The 13,253-nt window shown below is 48.4% G+C and overlaps 1 protein-coding gene across 4 annotated transcripts in view; it reads right to left on the bottom strand.

Annotated features, from left to right (window-relative positions):
• The window catches only part of LOC119646304 (MAGUK p55 subfamily member 7), a 172,519-nt gene that overhangs the window by 81,700 nt on the left and 77,566 nt on the right, over window positions 1–13,253 (bottom strand). For all 4 annotated transcript variants that reach the window (XM_038046719.1, XM_038046721.1, XM_038046720.1 and 1 more), the window contains exon 2: window positions 10,409–10,490. In XM_038046719.1, the coding sequence (XP_037902647.1) occupies window positions 10,409–10,451 (43 nt within the window). In that variant the 5' untranslated portion in view covers window positions 10,452–10,490. The remainder of the gene's footprint in view (window positions 1–10,408; window positions 10,491–13,253) is intronic.

Raw genomic sequence — 13,253 nt, 5'->3', positions numbered from 1 at the left:
CAGACAGCCGCATGCAAGGGGCTCGCCTGATCTTTACTGTAAAAATAAGCGCGCAGCGAGTCGACTTGGCGATGATGTTGTGCCGCCACGTCAACCACGCCCCTACCTCCGATGTCACGAGGCAGGTTCATCCGCTCCACGGCAGACTTTGGGTGATGCATTCGGAATTTGGACATAGTTGTCCGTATCCGCCGCTGGACGTTTTCCAGGTCGGTCTTCGTCCACGGCAATATTCCGAATGCATAAGCCAGTGAAGGGAGAGCGAACACATTCAACGCGCTTATTCTCACTCACTCACACTCGCTCTCACATTCTTATTCTTCCCCGAGAGATGCGATTTGAGCACCAGCTTTACACGTCGCAGGAATTCGGACAGCAGAGCTTCCTTCAGATCACCAACTCGAGCATGGGTTCCTTGCAGAATTCCTAGGTACTTGTAGAAGTCTCTCTCGGACTTAGCTTCGATGTGGAGGTCACCAATGCTATGTCCGGCATGCGGCTCGTGATGACCTTTGCGGATGGCTTGGATTCAACATTTGTCCAATCCAAACTCCATCCGAATATCACGGCTGAACATGTCTATTATTCGCAATAGACTTCTAAGATGGTTGTCAGTACCAGCATACAGCTTGATGTCATCTAGGTACATCAAGTGTGTCAGTTCGCACTTAGCACGTAGGCCATATTTTATTGCAAAACCATGCCCTCTAGCATCATTCAGTAGCCATGAAAGGGGGTTTAGTGCCATACAAAACCAAAGAGGACTCAATGAATCCCCCTGGAAGATGCCCCTTCGTATACGGATGGGCTCTGAGGTATTAGAACCCTCAGATGTACGCACCGATAAGGTGGTATGCCACCCTTCCATGACTATCGCCAAAAACTTTATTAGTTTCGAATCAATGCGATATAGATGTAGGATGTCGATTAGCCAGGTATGCGGAACGCTATCAAAAGCCTTAGCATAATCGATATAGCAACTGAAGAGGTTTCTTTGGCCTCTAGTTGCTTGTCCTACAACTACCGAGCCGATAATGAGTTGCTCTTTGCAACCCCTTGACCCAACTCGGCAGCCCTTCTGCTCCTCGGACAGAATGTTGTTGGTCTCGAGGTGCGCATTGATCCTTCCACTAATAATGGACGTGATGAATTTGTAGAGGGTTGGTAAGCAAGTGATCGGTCTTGTGTCTGCGGGTCCTGCACCGTGTCCTTCTTAGGGATAAGGTAGGTAATCCCCGCAGTGAGGAAAGGTGGAAATTCCTCCGGCCGACTCATGACCTCATTTATACTGCGTGCCAACCGACTGTGTACGCTGGTAAATTTCTTATACCAGAAATTCTGCACCCGATCCAGACCTGGGCCCCTCCAGTTCTTCGAGATGTTATTAATGCTGCCCAACTGTTGGAAAAGATTCGAATGCTGTGACCCCTCCATTTGTTGCCGCCAACATTCTTCTGTTGCCAATAAAATGACATATATCACTGGCTGGAATATGGTCTTCATTTTTCCGAGAGTTCGGGCCAATTTCATAATCGGATTTCCCGAGAACACACCTGAGCCCCATCCGTTTTCCATGACTGACCTGTTCGTGAAGATTATTAACTCTGTAATCCCACAAGATTCATGGCCATTTATCGACTATTCTTCTCTTTTGGTGATTACGACGAAATATGTCTTTTCGAAGATCACCTGATGTTTGCCAGGAAATTTCCAGATGGACACATGACCGTATGATTGGCCGCCTTCCCACGACGATACTATTGGATTCGGGGTAAAAATAGAATAGCTTCGAGTGCTATGGTCGGCGTACTACTCATTGCTCCAGTAATACTTAGGCAACCGAGCCTCTGAATCTAAGTCAGCAGCTTCCTGTTGTTAGGAAAGTTCAGTTTCGGCCACTAGACGATGCACGCATACATCAAAATAGGTTTTATTATGGAGGAATACATCCAATGAATCCGTTTTGGTGAAAGTCTACAGGTCTTATCTGTCGCAGGCCTGCATCATCAGACCAATTTGCAGAATTCCTGATATTGTTCCTGGATATGGTGATTCTACGTCTACACAACTTTGCCGATAATTATCACGGCTAGGTCGTCCGCAAATGCTTGTGTGAAAGTGGCGTAGTCACAATTAAAGAGAAAAGTAGAATGAAAAAGTCTAAAAAATGTCGAAAAGTAGAGGTCGCCGAAGAATACGGCCGGAGGTTATCATAATCTCCAAACGAAGTGAGGAGTCATTCGCCGACATTCTTAGGAGAGTGAAGGTAAACCCTCAACTCACCAATTTGGGAGGTAACATTCGCCGCATTAGATGGTCCGAAAAAGGAGCTCTTACGTTCAGACTCTTGGGTAGGAAAGCAATATAAGGGTTAGGCCAGAGAACTACGAAGGAAGAGGCTTGCGAGTTCTTGCAAAAGTTTATCGGACTTCAAAAGTCTATGGAAAGCCTACCGTGCCATAAACCGTCACATTCAGTCTACCAGTGGAGGCAGCAATCAAACTGTTTTCAGCAGGGAGAGTAAGAATAGGGTGAGCTATGTGTCATCTTAGGGAGCACATCTTAGTCTTGCCTTCGATCACGTCGCGAATCCATAAACCAGTGCGGATGAAAGGTCGAGCCTATGCAGGAGACACGGAGCTACATCAACAAGGATTATTTGGTGACCCAAGTTGAACATTGTGCTAAGGGGAGGGTGGGATGGCCCCGGAATCGGGGGTCTCGTAAACTTTCAGAGGGAGCACCCTGGGGTCTATATTCGACCCTGAGGTACATGAGCGTCACCTACTATAGCATAGTGACCGCCAGACAGTCTGCATGGAGATCAAGGGCTGATCGAGCTCGACAAAAACTCTTGTAGAGTAGTAGGTAGGTTGTCCGGAGAGACAGTCAATGCTTTTGAGGTACATAGTGCCTCTGTGACGTTCGTGAATGGTACGGCCATAGAGATCATTCAATGGGTAACGAAAGCATGTAATACCTCTATGCCTTAAGATACGGACTGATTTTGTGACCACAATCAAAGCCCCGCTGAGACAAGCAAAATGGTACCAGTCTATGCTGAGTGCATAGTTTAGTTTATTTATACCGGTGAATGCAAGACCTACCTAAATCTCTGCCGAACTATGGAGCCCCGTGTTTAATCGCAACACCGCGTTTGAGGCCCGAGGGTCTCTGTTCGCTTGAACGTAATCACAAGTCCCATGATGCTGCCAAGAGGAGCATAGTACGCGTCGGGGCTCGTCTGAATTCATATTTAGATGAACTTTACCGATATTTCACTACGTTGAGACTTGCCTCCAACTCCGCGAAAAGACAACTGTGTCTTGAAGGGCAAAATGAAATTGATTCCGGAAATGTTGTCAAAAAGCCCGTTCTTCTATATCTATACATCGGCCATCCCCGCATGAACCAAATTATCCATTTTGGCGTCACTGTAAACTCAAACCTTGCCAGTTGGGGCTTGAGAATTCACTGAAAGCCTTCCATGTTTGTCGTAAGCGGCGGCCAAAAAGGGATAGACATTTGTGGGATGACCTCACGGCAACGAACTTTGGCTTTTGAAAACGGACTACGACTGGATTCTGGAATGCATGCACGCTCCTCGACAATGATAGCAAGGGTCGTCAGAATGCTCGTTTTCTCCCAATTGGGAGGCAATTCCAAATATATTAACCGGACATTTTGGGACTAAGCGAAATAAGGTTCTGGGACTGTGGAGAGTACCCTTCTTCCGTTTGCGGCAATATGCTTTTGTATTCTTAAAAGCCTAGTGGTAGAAAACCCGCTTTTGGGGGCTACCGCAAGGCGCGCTCTCTTGAATTGAGAGTCGGTTTTGGATAGACTTCTAACTTTTAGATTTCGGTCCAGGTTAAGGAGTATCATAATTGTACAAAGCTACGCACCAACGGAGACTTCCGATGTAGTGGAGAAGAATGCTTTCTCTGAGCTATTAAACGCGGTTCGGGGGAAGCTTCCCAAAGGTGAATTAAATGCCAAGGGATCTGACAACACCTTGCTCGGACATGTGATGGGAAAACACGGTCTTGGTGATCGTAACGGTAATGATGGGAGGATTTCAGCAACTTGCACCGCCTCGTTATCGGTGGCACACTGTTCGCGCACAGAGCCTGCCATAAGGCCAGTTGGGTTTTATCTCACCGACATCGTACGGATACTCAGATCGACTATTTCGCGATCAGCAGTAGATTTAGAAGTTGTCTCCTGGATGTGCGTAACAAAAGAGACGCTGACATCGGCCCCGAAAGTGGTCGCCATTTTACGTACCTTACGTTTCCTTATGTGTTGCTTCCGGCACTTCTCGCCCGGTTGGGCAGCTGCGACTCTTGAGTTGAACATTGACCGCTTGTATGAGCTGTCGCTTGACAGTGGCAGAGCTACCTTGCGGATTAAACGGCAGATTCACTGAGTAACCCGTCTGAAAATATTGATAAGCATTAGGTAGCCATCAAAAATGCTCTTCTGTCAAGTGCTAAACAGGTTGTCGGCCATATTTCGAAAAGCTTCATTAAATCTGGCTGACTATGGAGTTTTGGAAGCGGATCGATGAACGGAAGAGATAGAAAGCTCTACTGACTGCTGCGAGTTATGGCGGGTGTGACGCGCTCAAGGTCCGATGCCGAGTGAAATCCCGTGGACTCCATGACAAAAAAAAAATTGCTATTGCGCTGGTCAAGGAAGCAGAAGATGCTGCAGATCGCAATGATTTCAGAACTGTATACCGCATCACGAAAGAGCGAACATGTGGTTGCAAATCTTTCGGAGGTCCTGTGAAGGATTGTGCCTCCAAGTGGAAGAGAAATCATTTCGGTCATCAATGCACTCAAAGGGAGTAAAGTGGCTGGGCTTGACGGTCTCCACGCAGAGTTATTTATCGCTGCACGTGCAGTTAATGCAGATCTGTTTCTTCCACTCGAACGGAAATCTTGGAAATACGAGCACTTTCCCAGAGAGTGGAAGAAGGAAATGATCGTTAAGATTCCAAAAAAGGGCACCCGCTTTGACTGTGACAATTGGAGGAGTATCTTGGTGCTCCCTGCTGTCGCAAACATAATGACTAAAATAATCCTGGAACGCATTAAAGAACATCTTGATCGACAGAGAGCAGGCTGGTTTTCGCTCCGGATCCTCATGCATCGAGCACATCAACACCCTATGGATCATTTTGGAATAGTGCGCGGAAGTGATTGATTGATTGATTTTGAGAAAGCTACACTATCGAAAACAGGGAGTGCATCAGGAGTGCTCTATGGAGGAGGGCATTTCGGAGAAACTAATAGCTATAATATAACATTATCAGAGCGACATATCATCATCATCAACGGCGCAACAGCAGGTATCCGGTCTAGGCCTGCCTTAATAAGGAACTCCAGACATCCCGGTTTTGGGCCGAGGTTCACCAATTCGATATCCCTAAAAGCTGTCTGGCGTCCTGAGCTACGCAATCGCTCCATCTTAGGCATCTTAGGGTCTGCCTCGACTTGTTTTTCTACCATAGATATTGCCCTTATAGACTTTCCGGGCTGGATCATCCTCTTCCATACGGATTAAGTGACCCGCCCACCGTAACCTATTCAGCCGGATTTTATTCATAACCGGACGGTCATGGTATCGCTCATAGATTTCGTCGTTATGTAGGCTACGGAATCGTCCATCCTCATGTAGGGGGTCAAAAATTCTTCGGAGGACACTTCTCTCGAACGCGGCCAAGAGTTCGCAATTTTTCTTCCTAAGAACCCAAGTCTCAGAGGAATACATGAGGACTGGTAAAATTATTGTCTTGTACAGTAAAAGCTTTGACCCTATGGTGAGACGTTTCGAGCGGAACAGTTTCAAAAACTTGAAAGGTTGAAATAGGCTCTGTTGGCTGACAATAACCGTGCGCGGATTTCATCATCGTAGCTGTTATCGGTTGTGATTTTCGACCCTAGTTAGGAGAAACTATCAACGGTCTCAAAGTTGTATTCTCCTGTCCTTATTCTTCCTGTTTGACCAGTGCGGTTTGATGTTGTTGGTTGATTGGTTTTCGATGCTGACGTTGCCACCATATACTTTGTCTTGCCTTCATTGATGTGCAGCCAAGATCTCGCGCCCATTGCCGCCTGCTCGATCTGGATGAAGGCAGTTTGTACGTCTCGGGTGGTTCTTCCCATGATGTCGATATCGTCAGCATAGGCCAGTAGTTGGGTAGACTTAAAGAGGATCGTATCTCTTGCATTTACCTCAGCACCACGGATCACTTTTTCGAGGGCCAGGCTAAAGAGGACGCATGGTAGGGCATCCCCTTGTTCTAGACCGTTGTTGATGTCGAATGGTCTTGAGAGTGATCCCGCTGCTTTTATCTGGCTTCGCATATTGGTCAGGGTCAGCCTAGTCAGTCTTAACATATACCGAATTCTCTCATGCCGTGCATTGGTGGACATCAGAACAAGATTAAACGACTCCGGCTCAGAGACGTGGTTTCAAGGCTGCGGCTGACTCCACCTTCCCGACACACGACAACAGAGGTCGATAGAATTCTGTAGGAAATGGAGCACTCCTTGAAATTCGACATTCGGAGCGGACGCAAGTGGGTATGTTTGTCGAGACCAAAGGCCTTCCATCGTTCGACAAAGCGGTGAAGGGGTTATTGGGGGAAAAGGCTCTTATTACCAGCCTGGAGCCAATGTGCTCTCTAGAAATCCGGGATCTTGACTGCCTCACCGAAAGGGTCGAAGTTGAGGAGGCGATAAAGCGTGAATGTCCAGAGGTAACCAATGTCCGGATAGGTATCATCTCTGTGCTCGAGGCCAAAAGCTCGCCATAGTGGAAGTTCCCTAGCAATATGCGAGGAAACTCCTTAGTAGTGGGAGAATAAAAATTGGATGGGTAGTATGCAGGGTACGAATACGGATAGTCCCCACCAAGTGCTGCAGGTGTTTGGATTATGGGCATACGTCAGCAGTTTGCAAGGGACCGGACAGGAGGACAACATGCCGGAGATGCGGCCAAGTGGGTCATCGAGCGAAATCCGGCAAAGAAAGCGAAAGTTGCGTTCTCTGCAGGGATCGTGGCGCGTCTGGTGCGAGCGTCGCACACACTGCGGGCTGGGGATGGTGTTCAATCTTCAGGGCGGAATTGGAAAAGGCCAGGCTGTGAATGGCATGATCCGCATTTTACAAATTAATATGCAGCGGCTCGTAGTTTTAAACACCGGATCCACGGCAACGTTGCGGCGTCCAGGCTGTGAAGGAAGCATTCCTGATATCACTTTTGCGTCGGATTCTCTAGCACCATCGGTGGACAGGTGGCGAGTCCTACAAGACTTCTCGGCAAGTGATCAACAGTACATCGCGTTCGAAGTGGTTGACGCTACTTGCCGATGAGCACCAACCCAACGCGACGCTCTTCCTGCGTGTGGGATGTCGCGAGAGTGAACATCGGGAAGTTCGTCGAAGCTCTTGGAGCAGGCAGAACCGCGCTGGAGGGGGCTCCGGGGGGTGGTAGCGTCGCAGCTGACACCGTCGTAAATTCAGTGATGAGCCTAACAACGACGGGGTGTGAGGTTTCCATGCCTTCCATGCCGACAAGCCTTCTATGTACTGGTGGCCGGCAGAAATTGCAAACTTACGGAGGGAGTGTCATAAGTTCCGCCGTTTAGTACAACGTTTGCAGGCCAACGAGGAGGCATGCACCATGAAGGCACAGTATAAATCACCGAAAAGCAGCAGCAGCAAAACCTTGTCAACGAGGTGAATGAAAACTCGTGGGGACTTGGCTATAAGCTTGTCACCCGGAGAATCGGGGCTCTGCGGAGGCCCTGCATAGTAAGTACCGATCAGATGGACCGCATTGTACCGGCATTGTTCGCCAGACATTCTTTGCGGATTGATGTCTAAAGCGCGGAAAGCATGGAGGATTGCCCCCTTTTTACAATGAGAGAGCTCGAAGAACCGGTTCCCACTATGAGAAACAAGAAGGCGCCAGACCCTGATGGCATCACCGCGGAAGTCTACAAACTGGTGTACCGCCAACGGCCAGAATTGTTGTTTGAGACGTTCAACGCTTGCTTGAAGGAGGACATTTTTCCTTATCGCTGGAAAGTGGCCAGACTCGCGCTGATCAGCAAGGGTAAAGGAGACCCGGAGCTCCCATCTGCATACCGACCTCTGTGTATGCTTGACACGGCCGGGAAACTGGTGTGGAAACTCATCAGGAGTAGACTTGCTGAAGCGATCCGCGTTTCCGGGGACTTATCCCCAATGCAATTCGGGTTCAGACCAGGGAGATCCACAGTGGATGCTATTATGGAGGTCGTAGATGCGGTTCATCGAGCCGAGGCATACAGCCGCCGATTTCGATGGATAGTGCCCCTCACAACACTTGTGTCAGAAATGCCTTCAATTCCATAAGATGGACAAATATGCTAGGCACATTAGAAAACTCATTCCACGTGCCAAACTATCTCTTGCGGATATTGAGGGATTATCTGAAAGACCGCTTCCTGCTATATGAGACGTTAGAGGGCCAGTGGCGGATGGAAATCACGTAGGGAGTAGCACTATAGAGTCAAAATCAGTGATGAGTTTAATGCTCAACTCGAAGATGAGCTTCTTCGAGTAAATCAAAGCACCAGCTGACAGGGCTGCAGCTGAAGTCGCGGCTTTGAGTCGGCTTATAGCGAATGTTGGGGGCCCTATATCTAGTAAGAGACGTTTCCTTATGGGAGCAACGCAGTCGATTCTGCTCTATGGCGTGGAGGTATGGGCTGATGTCCTTGACAAGGAGGTGCATCGTAAGTGCCTTTTTCAAGTGCAGAGATGGGGAGCTTTGCGAGTGACATCCGCTTATCGCACTGTCTCAGAACCGCCGTGATGGTGATCCTGAGAGTGATCTCCGTTGTCCTCCTATAGCCGCAAGGGCAAAAAATTAAGAAAAGTGAAAACGTGAAAAACTTCAACGCATCCTTACCGAGTGGCAATTTTCTTGGCAAAATGTGCCAAGGGGCAGATGGACTGCGCGGCTCATCGACAATTTAGACCCGTGGTAGAATCGAACGCTCCGTGAGATTGATTACTTCCTTATCCAACTTTTAAGCGGGCATGGAGGTTTTAAGTCTTACCTCCACAGGATTGGGAAGGCACAAACTCCTGATTGTGTGTTTTGCAATGGAGTGGCGGACGACGTTGAACACACCTTTTCCTTTTGCGAGAGGTGGGACGGCTCTCGTCAGCAGCTTTATGCAGACACAGGGGAGCCCTTTCCAGACAACATTGTTAGAGAGATGCTGAAGAGCCCTGGCAGCTGGAGTCGTGTTACGCATGATGTTCAGGCTCTTCTTATTGCGAAGAAGATTGAACTCGGTCGGCGGAGGAATCGGATGGTAAGGGGTTTCCTGAACTAACAACTCCCTTCCTCCCCCCCCTCCCGTTGGTGAAAGTGATTGTATGACTTGAAGGCTACCAAAGCCGGGAGAGCGGGAGGGCTAGCCCGAAGTAATGTGTCAAACCGTTCCAGGCTAGTTCTCTGATGACAGGGAGGTGTTTAGTTGGTAGTCCGATAGCGTACTGTTGCGGGAGTCCAACACTCTGTGCGTAAACGCATTCACATACCTTACTCCCAAAAAAAAAGTGTTTGGTGCCAACGTTCCAGCATCCCATTGGACTGTGTATGGGATGCAGTAGTCCCGAAGTGTTTGAAACCGAGGAGTTTGCCTAACTCCGAGAAAAGGCTCGCGACGATCAATCGTGGTAGCGGATCTTGCCTGTCGTCCTCCTCGACCATCGCAAAGCCCATCGAGAAGAGTTCACGGTCAACCCCGCTGAGATGGTGTACGAAGAGAATCAGTGCTTCCCCGCCGATCCAGTGTTGGATATCAGAGCAGAGTTAACCGACTCCGGCATGCTGCGTCTGCTCAAAGACGCGGTTTCAAGACTCCACCTTCCCGATACACGACAATGGAGGTCGACACCCCCAGGAACTTAGAGACGTGTTCACAGGTTCTCATTTGGGTGGACGCTGAAATCACCGTAGCATTCTGGAGAGAGGGGAGCACTTCTTCAAGCTCGACGTTCGGGCGGACGCAAGTGGGTCTTTTTGTCGAGACTAAGGGACTTCGATAAGTCGGCAGACGCTTCAAAAAAGGGCCCGCGAAGAATCAGTTTCTCCCAGTAACCTTATTGGCGGGGCCACGTGGCGGTTTGCTCCACTGATAATTTAATTTTGTAAACGGTGTCCTGGGGAAATCCAAAACTATCACATTCCACAGTGAACCTATTAGATAGGTCAGGCCCCATTTTTCGGATTTCGCCTTTTTTTTGTGCAGCGGATTTTGGTTATTAAGTCGGGACCCACTAGAACCCCAACTCTCTGTCCTTTATGAAGCTAGAAGTATACTTAAATTACATACCTGGATCCCAATTCGAATTTTTTGCCATCACTACGGCAGTCATTATCTGAACTAGAACAACAGCTCAACGATCTGGGTGATGCTGAAAATAAAAGATAAAATTGGAATTTAAATCTTTTAGCGAATTATTTGGTTGTTTCCACAAAACAATGTGGAAAACATCTAGGAAAATTCACACTAAAATCCGCGGTCTTCAAAAGCAAAACTTTCCCATCTATTTTTCTTCGCCCAACCCCATAAATCCCCGAATTTCCAGAACAAGTTAAACCCTCTCCATTTAAACATTTTCCATTTTGTGAAATGTAATTTCCGTTTATGTCCAGCATGCTCACATGTCGTAAATACACTTTATGGCTGGAGGAAGTACTCAGGACGTCGAGAAGTGAGTAAGTCTTCCAATTTCCCCGATGTCCTCGAATATAACGTCTTTGAGAGCATTTTTGTTGTACCATGAACGGGCCTCATATGTACATGCATCCTTTATGTCCCTCACTTATCACTTCAGTATGACGGCATTCATTGCCGCCTTTATTTTATGGGCGTTGACACAATCACTTGATGACACAAATAAATATTTATATTTGCCCCAGTGCAAGATGGCATGATTCGCGCTTCTCCTTTCGGAATGTAATTTTGTCATGATACCTTGGGTATACTCGTGCAAAGGTGGGTATAGATGTAGCTATCTTTGGGTGACGCCACTAGCGCGTACATCAGTGCTGCAGTCAGGAACTTCGTAAGGCAGACGTAGACGCTGTCGTGAGGTTGCTGAGAACGCAATGTTATTTTTAGATACTCGGAAATCTAAATTTGTATCCGAAATTTTCAGGGAGAATAGTGAAATTTGGATTTGTGCAGGGTGACCAAATGTAGTCCAGTTGGCTTGAAAAATTTCCATATTTACTTTACTATCTTCGAATGCAACTTGAGTTATCTACAACGGTTATTGGCTATGGTATCACTTACTGAACTTGCTCGGAATATATTACATATTATAAAGAGAGAGTCATTTTCTAGGCATCGGACGCTAAAGATACATTGTATAGTTTAGTTTAGTTAAATGGGGGAGCCGCAGCTCCGAGCACTCAGGCCATTATTAGGTCCATTGTACTATCCCCGTAAGTTGCCTATTCAATGGCTTCCCGTCTACGGTGTTCGCAGGCTTTAGCGAATCTGACAACATTCTCAAGAGGCAGAGAGTGTGCAGATTCTTCATTGAAGAAAACCTTGCCAAGGTGTCTTCTTCTGAGATCTGAGGATGCCGGGCAGTTGCATAAAAAGTGCAGGGCCGTCTCCTCCTCCTCCTCCTCCTCACATTGGCTGCACACAGCCGAAACCACTACCCCAATCTTTTCCATATGGTAGTTTAAGGAGCAGTGTCCCGTCAAAAGCCCTACTAGGGTTTTCATGTTCCACTTCTTAAGGGACAACAAAAATGCCGCTCTAGTGGCCCTAGACTCCTTCACAAGGATTTTCGCTTGCCGGCACGAGTCCAAATTTCTCCACTCGGTTGCGTGAATCCTTGCAATTTCACCCTTCAGAGTAGACTTGACAGTAGATGGTCGGATTCCAAGAGCTGGTTCTGGCCCCACCATTGTGGATCCAGACCCTCGGCGAGCCAGTCTGTCAGCTTCCTCATTACCGGCGATGTTAGAGTGCCCCGGCACCCACACCAGGAATGTTTCGTTCAGTCGGCCAAGTGTCAGCAGCACCTGATGACAACTCCACACCAACTGGCTTGATATGTTGCTGCCGCCCGACTGTCGGAGCAGACTCGAATGGTGCGACCCCTCCATTTTTGTCGCAGAGATTCTTCTGCTGCCAATGAAATGGCATATAACTACGCCTGGAATATGGTCGTCATTTTTCCGTATTGTTCCTGGATATGATTCTTCCACGTTAACTTGGAGTCGAAATGTACTCCTAAGTACATGATTGTTTGTGCCAGCTGGATTTCCGCCCTTGCTAAGGTGGGTAGCGTATGGCTGCCCCATCTGACGTTCCTAGTGAACATAACTAGTCCAGTCTTCCTAGCGTTCACCGTGAGTCCATTGCGGAGGCACCAGCTGTGGATTACATGCAGAGTTGCATTCAAGCGGTCACATACTGTGTCCGCAAACTTGCCGGGGTGTGACGTCCCCGAGGTGCCCGAGTAAGTAGTTTTGCCCCCTAGCTGGCAGCATACCTGCGTCCTAGGTAGTAGCCTCGAGAAAGCTTCTCGGTGAAGAGCGAACCGCGAATGACCGGTACACGTCGGGACACACGGGGAGTCTCCGGAGCCGTCGACAACTCTCTGTCGGCGTCGACGGGGTGATGTGAGCGTAGCTCTGCCAAGGTGGTAGTTGCGACGTGTATCAGGAGCCAGCCCCTTCGGGACCCTGGTCGGGAAGTGTGCATTGAACCGGTGTTAGTAGACCGCGTTGCCCCGAGCGAGCGCTGATCCGTCCGTGAATTCCGGGATCAGCTAAGCGTAGGTCAGGCCTCAGGGAACTGGGGTAGGGGCTGTGTCCCCGAGGGTATACCCGTTCTTGACTATTGCGGCCCGCTCCCTTGCACACGATGCGCTGGTAACTTTTTCATGGAGAATATTCTGAAAATTATAAAAAAAAAAGACGAAACAACAGACAAGGAGGAAGAGCTGGGTGCGTTTGGGCGGAGCACAAAGATGCGTCGCTCACCGCAGCGACCAGTGAAAGAGGCAACGAGGGCTGATATACCCGATGAGACACCGGGGCGCCCAAATAAAGAGGAAGCCTCACCAAGTGGTGCGACTGACCGTGCGGGAATGGCAACTCCACTACCTTGCAGTGCCCCTGTCCTGGAAGTAAGCTCAGTGAGAAACGCT

Source organism: Hermetia illucens, chromosome 1 (assembly GCF_905115235.1).
Source record: "Hermetia illucens chromosome 1, iHerIll2.2.curated.20191125, whole genome shotgun sequence".
NCBI classification, from domain to species: Eukaryota; Metazoa; Arthropoda; class Insecta; order Diptera; family Stratiomyidae; genus Hermetia; species Hermetia illucens.
Note: the sequence above shows the minus strand (reverse complement) of the source record. Positions and strands in the feature narration are given on the sequence as shown.